Raw genomic sequence first — 11,667 nt, 5'->3', positions numbered from 1 at the left:
TTCTGCAAAACAATGGTAATTATTTTAGATCATTAGATTAGCAAAAGCATCGCAGCAGTCTGGTAGGAGAAGACACCATTTCCGATGTATTGCTCAAGATTCTTCGTTCTAACCTATGATGACGAAAGATTCAACTAAGAAATTTTCACCCAACAGCGACTACCGTCTAGTCTTACAACGCCTCAAATCGGAATTTGAGCGAAGATACAATGATCAGAAGCCGGCCTGCGAGTCACAACCGACCGACTATGAATTTCTCCGCACGCTCGGAGCAGGAGCCTTTGGTACAGTGGTAAGCGAATGGCCATGTGATTGGCGCACAAAAAAACAATACCCGGGTTCCTTCCGTTGCAGAAACTGGTACGGCGGAAGACGAGCGATAGCTTCTTTGCTATGAAGATTTTGACGAAAGAAAAAATCATTCGCCAAAAGCAACTGCAGCACACGATTAATGAGAAGCGAATTTTGCAAAGTATCCGGTTTCCGTTTGTCGTGAGACTGGAGATATGTTTTAAAGACAACTCGTACATCTATCTCGTGATGCCGTTTGTGAATGGAGGCGAAATGTTCACGCTTTTGAGAAGCTGTGGAAGGTTTCCTCATATGCAGGCCGCTTTCTACGGAGCTCAGGTGGCATTGGCCCTAGAATATCTACATTCCTGCGACCTGATCTATCGTGATTTGAAACCGGAAAATCTTCTACTAGATTACCGTGGGTATGTACGGATGACGGACTTTGGATTTTGCAAGGTATGGAAAGCGAGAGCATCCGAATCAGGGCACAGTTCCATTTCAGCCTTTCTTATTGTAGCTAGTGAAAGACAGAACGTGGACACTGTGCGGCACACCGGAATATCTTGCTCCGGAAATTGTCCAGGCGAAAGGATACGGGAAAGGTGTTGATTGGTGGTCCTACGGAGTGCTGCTGTACGAAATGTCGGCCGGCTACTCGCCATTCTACGCGCAAACCGGCAACACGATGGCTATGTTCGAACGAATCTGCAAGGGAAAGTACAAATTTCCGAAATATATTCCGTCGGAGCTAAGCAACCTGATTCACCATCTGCTGCAAAATGATCTCTCGCGAAGGTATGGTAATCTGCGCAGTGGAACTGAAGACATCAAGCAACATCAGTGGTTCAAGTCGATTAACTGGTATGCTCTACTGAACCGAGAACTGGTCGCACCGTATGTTCCCGAACTGGCCGGGCGGGGCGATGCTTCGCTGTTTGATAATTACGATGAAGCTAGCCTGAAGGTTGCCAGCCGATGTGAATATGCGAAAGAATTTGCAAACTTTTAAATGGTTTATTCAGCCATCGCCAAAGATAATTAATTATCTACAATGTTAATAAAATGAGAAATGAGAACCAAATCAAGGCCGGTCCGGTGCGATCTACGACTAAAGAATGTTGCGCCATTATATGGTCAATGAATATTTTTGCTAGAATTGAGGAACTTTCAAACTAATCGCTCGTCCGAAGCGGGATGTAACACGCACGAGAACATCGTCTGTTTGAGCCATGTTCCGTGTTCGTATTGCCGATCGAGCGTCTTTCGGTTTACTGGCCATCTTTCGCAATCCAAAGGATGGCGAAGATGATTGGCTGAAGGGTTTCTTAATGCTGTCGTCACGAGAAATTCTCCCGATTTGTACCGATTTGTTGCTTCGTCGCTGATGCTCCCGTAGCTTTTTAGCCAATTGCACAGGAATCGAACTTGAGTCGTCCAGTGTCGTATGCTTCACATCTTCGCAGCATCGGTTGGGCGAGTTTGGTGGGGCCACCGTTGCATCGGTGTAGCCCACAGGAAACTCTGCCTGTTCGACGACATCGTTTTGAACGATATCAGGATGGCAATCGATGACGTGAACAGACTATGGACCAACGAGAGAACCGATTGATGTTACACGGCCTGCTTCAGAAGAGCAATACAACAATTTCCCATTATACTTACCACCTCTTGGTCGTACTGAAAAGTATCGAAGCAGACCGGGCAAAATGGCATCATGTGCATCTTCATGTGTGTTATCATACTGAGTCGGGTGTGGATGTAATAATCACACTCGTAGCAGAAGAACTTTGGGCCACGCTCTTGGTGCGGCAGAGCAATTGCTGTTAGTTGCTTCATGAAACACTGTTGAATGGGAAAAGAACCAAACAATCACATAGCATTCTTACTTAAAAGGATTCTTCGTCAATGCCTCTGCTCACATAAGAACTATTTATGGTTCGATCCTTGTTGCAATAAGTTGATGTGGATAAATCATCAGCATCATTGGAGTTTTCGAGACCATCGCTGCCGAATTCTGCTTCATTCTCTAGAACTATCACTTCGGATGGCATTATATCTCCGTCTGTGTCTACGAATGCTTTCACCCAACTTTGTGTACGCTTGAAATTCCTATCAAATTTAATACGCAACAGAACGAATCGAATATATCGTAGCCGCGTAAGTTCAACTGCCAACTGATGCAAACCCCAAACTGTTTTTGCAGAAACAAAACCCACGCGTATTATTATTTTTACTATTATTGTTATTGAGTTCTTTTTGCAGCTTACACAACCACGTCGGAGTAGTTCGAAGAGTAAATTTTATGTGTTAGTGAATTGAGTAAGTGAGCTTACATTGATAATGGCGCCATTTTCTAACTACCAAAGGTACGCTACAGCAAACAGTGTGGTTCATTTAGAAGACGAAGTACACATTGTTAAAATGATTTTTATGTTAACTTTGAAAAATTATCAGATATTTTTATCGTTTGCAATTTTCATTTCGTTCCCAACTTTCCGGTTTCCAAATGACCCGCTAATAGAATACTCCCTTAGCAAAGCCGGTAACTATTTAATTTTTCTCACACGGTGTGAGAAAATCACGGCTCACTTCTCACCTGACATTTGCCGCTCGTTCGAGTGATGTGTCAAATGTCGAAACCGATTTTTTTGGTCTCTCGCCAGACGAAAACACTGCTAACCAAAGTGTCCGCGCTCCTCGCCAAGCAATGATGACGGCGATGAAGTTGTGAAACAATCGAACAGATTCTCGAGGCGACTAGTAAAACATACTCGTGCTGTGTTAAAAGTGTATTTAGATACTATCCGTCGGCAGCAGGAAAGAACCGCACCATGAATCTACACGAGCCGGTAGATCCCAACAAGGTACTGTTTCTCGTTTCTGTGATATTATCTCTAGTCTTGAGATGGAGGACCAGATAAAGTGTGAATTGACTATTCTTCTTTTATAGCCCTTGGATGAGCTGACACCGGAAGAAAAGATGAGGTATATATGCGTTCAAGTGCCACTAGTGGTGACGTAGGGTGACGATAAATCGTTCAGCCAAAAATCTGCCTCCCTCCCAAAAAATACTAGCGTTTATCGATCGCTATTATCGGTGGTGACCGTTTGTCGCCGTTTCCTACCGTATCGGTAGTACAGCATGACACAGGCCATAAATTATCCGGATCGATGTAAAGTGCATTCATTTTTCATTCGATTCCATTCCTTTATTTTCGGTAAATGGACACCGGTAAAGGTTGGAGCACATAAAGATGTTCGAGAAGCACAAGGGACATGAATCGATGCATATGGAGATGGTTGTGATACTGCTGGTCACGCTGATTATCGCTCAAATTGTGCTCGTAGAATGGAAGAAACGACACTATAGGTCTTATTCGGTGAGTTTTTGAATTAAAGTAATGCGGTCTTTTTCCAACGGATACCTAGGCGATAATTGGATTACGTCGAGCTACAGTTCCAATGTTCGATAGGTTAAAAAATCACACGTTTATTTCCTTCTCCGTTTCACTAGTTAATGACGTTACTGGCCCTATGGATAATTCCGTTCGTGCTTAGTCTGCGCAGTCAGTACTGGAGGTTCATATTTTTCTGGCTCATCTTTAGCTGCATCACGGGCCTAGTGATGCGGAAGGCAGTACGCAAACCGATCGCTGGCACAACGCCCCGTCTCGTCTACAAGTGGTTCTACTTTATATACAAGCTCACCTACGGTCTCGGCATTGTTGGCTACATCGTGATGATGTTTACGTTTTTCGGCGTGAACTTTATCTTCAACATACAGCCACACATCTGGATGGACTTTGGGCTGTTATTGCTGTTCTATGGTCTCTACTATGGTGTTTTGGGGCGCGACATTTCCGAGATTTGTGCCGACAAAATGGCGTGCCATATCGGGTACTATACACCGAAGGGTATTCCGACGAGGCACCTCGAGCGGAACGTGTGCGCCGTGTGCGGCAATCAGCTGATGACGGACGTGAACGAGGCGGGCGTAATCGAGAACACGTACAAACTGACCTGTGATCATGTGTTTCACGAGTTCTGCATCCGCGGCTGGTGCATCGTGGGGAAGAAGCAAACCTGTCCGTACTGTAAGGAGAAAGTGGACCTAAAGAAGATGTTCTGCAATCCGTGAGTCGCCTTTTACGACGGTACTGTTTGACTGCGTCATTAACCGATCGTCTGTTTATTATTTCAGTTGGGAACGTCCGCACGTGCTCTATGGCCAGTTGCTGGACTGGATCCGGTGGCTGGTGGCCTGGCAACCACTAATCCTGTTTATCGTACAAGGCATCAACTGGATGCTAGGGCTGGAATGAATTAAAATCCCCCGTGGTGGCACGTAAATCGGGATTGACATTTCCTCTTAATTCTACGTCACGCTTAAATTTCATAGGAGAGTGATACTTGCTACTGTGTTCTTTTTTGTCTGTGTTTAGTCCACAAGACCGAAGAAGAACGGAAGAGTGTCAAGTGTAACGACAAGGGTATAGCAATTGCCATCGCTCATTTTTCTATCATTAGAAATGCGGATAAATTCGCTGCGAGAGAGTTTATCCTTCACCTTCATGAGTATGTGAATGCGTGGCAAATTAAGAGCACCAAACTATTTTATTGTAAGGCTCATTTTATTATTTATCTTCGATACTTTAGGTAAAACGAGGTTTTCTTTGCCGTACGCGTTTGTAAATTTGGACAATGTGTAATGTGAATGTTCTTTTTCGTTCAACGATTAGGAGAAACTGGTTGTTCCATTATTTTTATTATTGCCAATTATTTTACGGACTCTTTTCCTAGCAATGTATGCATACCCATGTGTGGTGGAACACATATGAAGCGAGTTTCATACCAAACCCACAGTAATAAAGACTCGTGTAAGCTACTCGTACGCTGCTTCATTTTGGTCTCCACTCGTACTCGCCCTTAATCGAAATAATCCTCAATATCGATGTTAGGATCCAACAAGTCTTCGCCATATGGTGATAGGTCCAGCTGGTTAAGTATCAAGTTTTCGCACGTTTCTTCCAATCCCGTTTCTCCGACGAGCAGCGCTCCCTGCAATCGTCCTTCGACCAGCACGAACTTCACGTACTCAAGGCCGGGCGTCATCCGGAGAAGCACCTCGTACTTATCGTTCAAACCTTGGCCATTGTAGCACCCGAGGAGCACAACCTGATACCCAAACAAGGTCGTCACGTGGTTGAACATTTCGAAGCAAAAATCTTGGTAAATCTGCTCTCCATCACGTTTCGCCGCCATACTGCGGGCGGCCATTGCACCCATCTGCCTCGCTTGCGTCCAGAGGCGCATCTGAAACCAGTGCGAAGCTCGATCCCAACCGGCATAGCAAGCATCACCCGCCGCATAAACGTCCTCTACGGAGGTCCCCATGTGCCAATCGACAAAGAGTCCACCATCGGGCCCAAGCTTGAACGATTGATCGCAGGGCCATCCAACGGCCGGAACGACACCAGTGGCTGATACAACGAAATCACACTCGATGACACTGGCATCCGTCAGGTGCACTGCGAGTGGTAATTTTCCGTCAACGGACAGCTCCTCGATTGATGCCACCTCCGCCGAAGGATGGATTGAGACACTGCCCTGTACATGCTCTCCGTGCTTTTTGATGTCGAACGCGTGGTGCCAATCCGGTCCTAGGGCTGCTCCGCGTTTATTTGCAGTCGTCGCATCATCGACTTGTTCCGTGTATCGCATCCGCTTGTAGATCGGCTTCTTTTCTTCATCGGATGATGGATTTTTGTTGCTCAGTCTTTCCTGAAAGAAGCTGGCCGCACCGGAATCTACGAATGTGGAACTAATGTACGGGTCCTTGATCACCCAATGAATTTCTTCCATTCCCTCCATTTCGTACACCAGCTCCGAAGCAATGCCACCATTACCGACGACCACCAGTCGGCTGGCGGTGCTGATCCGTTTCTGTAGCTCCTCCACCGACTCAGTATCCCGTATTCCGATTACATGTTGGCTCCCGTGTGCCTTTTCGATAATGTTTGGCCTAGCACCGGTACAGAGGCATAAGTAACGGTATTTTATCTGCTTTCCGCTCTCGGTTTTCACGAAGTGTTCCCTGGTAACAATCGATTCAAGACGATCTTGCAGTATTCCGATGTTGTTAGCAGCGAGATCGCTGGCATCACGCTCCTCTACATCGAATCGGGTGAGCAGCTTGCCGAGTGGAACCAAATTGGTGACCGCTTTCACGAGCGATGATTCAGTGATGAGAAGAATCCGATCGGAGGAGTTGGTTCGCAGGACGGCCAATGTTTCGGCACATGTAACACCGGCGATTCCTCCACCGACGACCAGGAAGGTGCAAGCGAGTTCGTCGCACATATTGATTGACAAATGGACGCAACAGCAGCAAAGGGTAAAATATGGTCGTGATGACCTCGCTTCACGTTCAGTTAAAGTTTGTAGCAAATGTAGTTCACTTATTTCCTAACACCACTAACTACGACGCTTTGTTGCGCACGGAACTTATTTAGAAGATTTTCCTTCCTGCACACCGTAGTATTCAGAGTAATCGTATTCCCTGAACGGCACGTCGAAGGTCAACATTCCACGGTCCATCGCCCGTTCCACTGCCACCAGCAGCTGAAGGTGTTTCTTCTGGCACAGCCCCGTCACCCGGTAGCTCAGAACTTCACCAGTTTGGGGCGAGATAAACTGTTTCAACAGTTCGGTGTTGTTATGGTCGAGCACCAGATACTCGTCACGACAGATCGGACATGGATTGCCGGTGGAGATGCGGCCCTTTCTGACACACGTTTTGCGTGTCAACTTTGGAGGATACGCGCCTTTGTGGTTGCGTCGATACTGTTTCCACACCGGATCGTCCTGGTAGGTTTGTCGGTATGCCTCGCTGGCCAAATATCGAATGCTCGTTTCCACCGGTACCACACGGGTCCGGTCTTTCGGATCGTCTTCTACCGGCCGGCGGGTTGTGTCACTTTCTTGCAGTGTTTCTTCTTCCGCAGCACTTTCAGCATCCACCGGTTCTTTTTCGGTGTTGGCCGCCTGTAGGCCGTGTTTCGATACAGAAAACTGTCTCACCGATCCAGTTCCGATCGCGAGCAGGCTATGACGGTAAATGGAAATAATTTCACCACCGATTAATCGAAACACTGACATTGTGTGTAGGTGTTGACAAACCGTCCGATTGTGACGTAATTTCGATGACTCAAGTACCTTGCAAGCTTTTCACCTGAAACCAAAGAGAGAACCGTTTGCCTTTACTTAACTAAATCATGATGCGCATTGCGTGATGCCTGTGTTAATTAAATAGTATAAATAATTGAGTCAAAGTTATGTTGCCTACCGGCTCACGCTGCAAAGTGTGAAGAGGAACCCTCAAGTAGACAAGATGACATTTGTTTGGCAGCAACCGGAGAAGATCCACAACGCACGATGCAATACAAAATGCAATAAAGTAGTCCAGCAAGGCAAAACTGCGGCATTTTCAATCCAAGTAATCTCTCCTTTTTTGCTCTGACTACTCGAATGGATTATTTGGTGGTTTCTTGATGAGTTTCTTAAAACTTTTTTGGAATAAATCAGGAAAAATCATGCCGCAGCCACATCCTTCTCAACGCACGCAACCGGGCGCGTTTGACAGTTTCAGTGTTTGCTTCCCGGCGCAGAAGTGAAAGGGCAATCCTCCTCGAGAGAGAACAACAAATAAATAAATGGTACCAGCGCAGCTTGGTACAAGCGGCCGCAAAATCGCACAGTGTGGTGGTCAGTTGTGAATTTGGATAAAAAACGAACCACGTCGCGATGCTTTCGGTGTCCCGCGTGGCAGTGGGCAGCCTACGAAATGCTTGCCCGTTCGCGAACGTTCGCCGGAATCTTCTCGCTGGAGGTCAGCAAAGGGCTGATGTAACATTACCGAATAACGTTGAACGATTTATCGATTTTTTGTCTCCGATCCGTAGCTTGCACTCCGCCGGTGGTTGAACGACGATGGATTTCACGTAAGGTAAATAGCAAGAGAAAAATCGAAACTTACCGTGATCCGGACAAACCGTGTCCGTGTGACGATGAAACAGCGGAGCTATCGAATGGTTCTGGCACGCTTTGCGAAGAAAAGCGATTACCGATGATGGGCGAGTTGATACAATTCCCGAACGATCCCAGTCCTTACCCGGCTCCAACGAAACGCTACGTTCCCACTAACAACTTCTATAAGGTTTTAAACAGTGTTTTAGGAATGTAGGTGATTTTCGGGCCAATCCAATAACGTTCTAACCCTTCACAGCCGAAATCCGTTCCACTAGCTTCCATCGACCCCGTGGTCCTTTCGTGTGAAAAGTGCGATAATGAAAGATTTGTAGAGGTTCTTTTTTTGAACGAGTGTCCATCAGAACTGTGTTTTGTACCCAGATTTTACTTATTTCTTTATTTCTTTGGCTATTCTAGGAATCGGCACAAAAAGTAGCACCAACAGGCGGCGGTGGTCCATCATGTCCACCACCGCCTGCACCGCCGACACAATCTTATACGGGCTACTTGCTGGGAGCGATCGCCCTGGCTGCTGGCGGCCTCGGTCTTGCCTACTACAACGGCCTCTTCGATCCCGCAACCGTGAATGATACTCGGGAAGGTCCTCCAACTCGAAAAAAGCAACCATATCCTGCCTCTTCCAAGGACTTACCTCCCCACGTCCCATATTTGCTGATCGGTGGAGGAACAGCCAGCATTGCCGCGTTCCGGGCGATTCGCGTATACGACCCCAAGGCAAAAGTGTTGATGGTGACGAACGAGCTCGAAATGCCGTACATGCGCCCACCACTTTCGAAGGAACTGTGGTTCAATCCGGTTGACGAGCCGCTCAAGTTTCGACAATGGAACGGCGGCGAACGAAGCATCTACTACGAACCCACTGATTACTATATCGATCCGAATAAGCTCGGAGATGCGCCCAATGGTGGCATAGCGGTAGCGCGGGGCTACGAGGTGCAACGTCTGGACGTGGTCAACCGAAAAGCAATTCTGACTGACGGTACCACGATCGGATACGACAAGTGTCTCATTGCGACCGGTGCCCGGCCGAAAAATTTGCCCATCTTTGAATCCGCTCCACTGGCGGTTCGCGAGCGTGTGACGCTGTTCAAGAGTGTGCACGATTTCGAACAGCTAACGGAGAGGCTGGCCGAAGGAAGCCAAGTGGCCATCATTGGTGGGGGATTTTTGGGCAGCGAGCTTGCTTGCGCGCTATCAAAAGCGGAACAGACGCGCAAAAAGAATGTTGAAGTGTACCAATTGTTCCACGAGGTAGGCAATATGGCCAAGATTCTGCCCGAGTATTTGAGTAACTGGACGACGGAACGATTGCGGGAAGAGGGCGTAAAGGTTTGGCCCAAAACTCAAGTCAAGGCGGTCGAGATGCAGGGTCGAAAGGTCAAGCTGACGCTCGTCGACGACAGTGTGCTGCTTGTAGATCAAGTGATCGTAGCGGTCGGCTCGGAACCGAACACGGACCTAGCGAAGACTTCCGACCTTGAGGTAGACTCAAAACATGGTGGCTTCCTAGTTGATGCAGAACTTCGGGCACGTTCAAACGTGTATGTGGCAGGTGATGCAGCATGTTTCTACGACACAAAGTTTGGCCGCCGGCGCGTGGAACACCATGATCATGCGGTCGTTTCGGGACGGTTGGCGGGCGAAAATATGGTTGGACAAAGTAAGTCTCAAAAGCATGGAAAACATAAGATTGTGTGGCATTGAGTTCCATTTTTCACTCCTATAAATTACAGACAATCCTTACACACACCAGAGCATGTTTTGGTCTGACCTGGGTCGTCGTATTAGCTACGAAGCAATCGGATTGATCGACTCGTCCCTTCCGACAGTGGCCGTTTTCGCAAAACAGTCTGCGGCTGAACGGGCCCGTTCCGTTGCCGAGGCAAGTGGTGATTCGGACAAACTCCAAGCAGCAAACGCAGTCGGTGGGGCGGAAGTTACCAAAAAGGAGGCTGACGATAGTTCGAAGCCTGCCGAGTCGGAATCAGAAAACTTTGATAAAGGAGTCATATTTTATCTGCGCGATAAAAAGGTCGTCGGCTTGGTGCTATGGAATGTGTTTAACAGAATGGGAACGGCTAGGAAAATTCTCGATCAACACACGGAGTACGACGATTTGAACGAAGTGGCGAAGCTGTTTAACCTTCACGAACGACCGGTAGACAGCGAAGAGATCGAGGAGACAAATTAGCGATGAGACAAAAGTTAGCATTTGCGAGAGCGTGGTGAAGGAAAAAAACACAAATTTCCCGTGGCATCGTAGTGGAGCTGTTCTAAAACCCGGAAAAATAAATAAGCCTGTAAAAGCACTCTACAAGTAAAGTCCAATTTATTGTGGGAAAAATAAAATGAAAGAAGTTGCCCGCCATGGCTACTTGATCTTCGCTTCTGCGCCGACATATTTGATTTCATCGAATGCCTTTCGGGCGCGTTTCAGCTCCTCGTTCATCGTGAGTAAATCCTTGACGCGCGCATATTTCCGGGAGTTCTTGCGCACTAAGAATACGATGTCTTCTACCTGAACTCGCCCCGTGCGGCCGATTTCCATTGCACGATGCGTCATTTCGGTGATGAACTCGACCACTAAGTCCTCCAGAAGGTCGACGCTTTCGGTGTAAGGATTCTGATCGTCACCGAAGCCGTACATCATGCAGCGCAGCTCCTTGCTGAACAAACGTTTTCGGCCGGAGGAGGTTTCGATCTGTACCTCACCAAGATCGTCATCTTCGAACTGGTACATACCAATCGTATTAACTGCAATGTTTGACACGCGTCTTGCTTCGGTTCACTTACCTCTGCTTGATCAAATCCTTCTTCTGGTTGAGGAGCGGCCATTCTTTCCAAAAGCCAAAACCACGAATCGAACACAAACTCAGCGGTTAAAACATATATTTATTAACTGATTATCTTCTGCTGTAGCTTTCTGTGAAGAGCGTCGTAGAAGGTTTTGTGTTTACGTTTTCATATGACAGCTGTCCGTCCAACGGGGAAAAAGGCTGCATAGGTTTGAAACATCAGCCACTGGCTGCGTACTGTGCTCCCTGCTTCTAATCTTCCATCGGCACTATCGCCTGCAAAGAAAAAACAAAAACCGGTAGATAAATTAATACAGAATTACCCTTGAACCATGCGGCAAACAAGCAAAGGACGAATGCCAACTATCAAAACATGAACGAAATTTGCACATCACAATACTGGGGATTGGACGAATGAAACATAGACACTAAAGTTGTGGGGACAAAAACACTTTTCCTAGTCGGCCATAGAACATGAAGCATGCAGAAAATAAGTACTCTGCGAACCACTCCCACCTAAGGAACTGGC

At 47.1% G+C, this 11,667-nt stretch overlaps 7 protein-coding genes across 7 annotated transcripts; 3 read left to right on the top strand and 4 right to left on the bottom strand.

Moving 5' to 3' along the window:
- Positions 1–118: 118 nt before the first annotated feature.
- Positions 119–1,303, top strand: LOC128274016 (cAMP-dependent protein kinase catalytic subunit beta-like). The gene is made up of 3 exons (XM_053012100.1): positions 119–292; positions 355–750; positions 812–1,303. Exons 1-3 carry the CDS (start codon positions 119–121, stop codon positions 1,301–1,303), a joined length of 1,062 nt encoding a protein of 353 aa, XP_052868060.1.
- Positions 1,304–1,444: 141 nt separating this feature from the next.
- On the bottom strand, positions 1,445–2,345 carry LOC128271063 (uncharacterized). Its single transcript, XM_053008496.1, has 3 exons — positions 2,214–2,345; positions 1,957–2,136; positions 1,445–1,876 (listed from the first exon to the last, which is right to left on the bottom strand). The coding sequence occupies exons 1-3, from the start codon at positions 2,343–2,345 to the stop codon at positions 1,445–1,447; spliced, it is 744 nt and encodes a 247-aa protein (XP_052864456.1).
- A 684-nt stretch (positions 2,346–3,029) lies between these two features.
- On the top strand, positions 3,030–5,172 carry LOC128274961 (RING finger protein 121). The gene is made up of 5 exons (XM_053013315.1): positions 3,030–3,158; positions 3,245–3,279; positions 3,533–3,674; positions 3,809–4,428; positions 4,496–5,172. Exons 1-5 carry the CDS (start codon positions 3,126–3,128, stop codon positions 4,614–4,616), a joined length of 951 nt encoding a protein of 316 aa, XP_052869275.1. The 5' UTR covers positions 3,030–3,125; the 3' UTR covers positions 4,617–5,172.
- LOC128274960 (pyridine nucleotide-disulfide oxidoreductase domain-containing protein 1) lies at positions 4,917–6,787 on the bottom strand. The gene has a single exon (XM_053013314.1). The coding sequence runs from the start codon at positions 6,652–6,654 to the stop codon at positions 5,221–5,223; it is 1,434 nt and encodes a 477-aa protein (XP_052869274.1). The 5' UTR covers positions 6,655–6,787; the 3' UTR covers positions 4,917–5,220.
- Positions 6,672–7,673, bottom strand: LOC128274962 (28S ribosomal protein S18b, mitochondrial). The gene is made up of 2 exons (XM_053013316.1): positions 7,640–7,673; positions 6,672–7,525 (listed from the first exon to the last, which is right to left on the bottom strand). The coding sequence occupies exon 2, from the start codon at positions 7,450–7,452 to the stop codon at positions 6,799–6,801; it is 654 nt and encodes a 217-aa protein (XP_052869276.1). The 5' UTR covers positions 7,453–7,525; positions 7,640–7,673; the 3' UTR covers positions 6,672–6,798.
- Positions 7,674–8,012: 339 nt separating this feature from the next.
- On the top strand, positions 8,013–10,650 carry LOC128275628 (apoptosis-inducing factor 1, mitochondrial). Its single transcript, XM_053014194.1, has 4 exons — positions 8,013–8,182; positions 8,256–8,299; positions 8,740–10,003; positions 10,077–10,650. The coding sequence occupies exons 1-4, from the start codon at positions 8,098–8,100 to the stop codon at positions 10,532–10,534; spliced, it is 1,851 nt and encodes a 616-aa protein (XP_052870154.1). The 5' UTR covers positions 8,013–8,097; the 3' UTR covers positions 10,535–10,650.
- LOC128275629 (transcription initiation factor TFIID subunit 13) lies at positions 10,645–11,302 on the bottom strand. Its single transcript, XM_053014195.1, has 2 exons — positions 11,137–11,302; positions 10,645–11,074 (listed from the first exon to the last, which is right to left on the bottom strand). The coding sequence occupies exons 1-2, from the start codon at positions 11,176–11,178 to the stop codon at positions 10,715–10,717; spliced, it is 402 nt and encodes a 133-aa protein (XP_052870155.1). The 5' UTR covers positions 11,179–11,302; the 3' UTR covers positions 10,645–10,714.
- Positions 11,303–11,667: the final 365 nt, after the last annotated feature.

Source organism: Anopheles cruzii, chromosome 3, assembly GCF_943734635.1.
Source record: "Anopheles cruzii chromosome 3, idAnoCruzAS_RS32_06, whole genome shotgun sequence".
In the NCBI taxonomy this organism is placed as follows: Eukaryota; Metazoa; Arthropoda; class Insecta; order Diptera; family Culicidae; genus Anopheles; species Anopheles cruzii.
The sequence above is the reverse complement of the archived record's forward strand: the minus strand, read 5'-3'. Positions and strand labels throughout refer to the sequence as shown.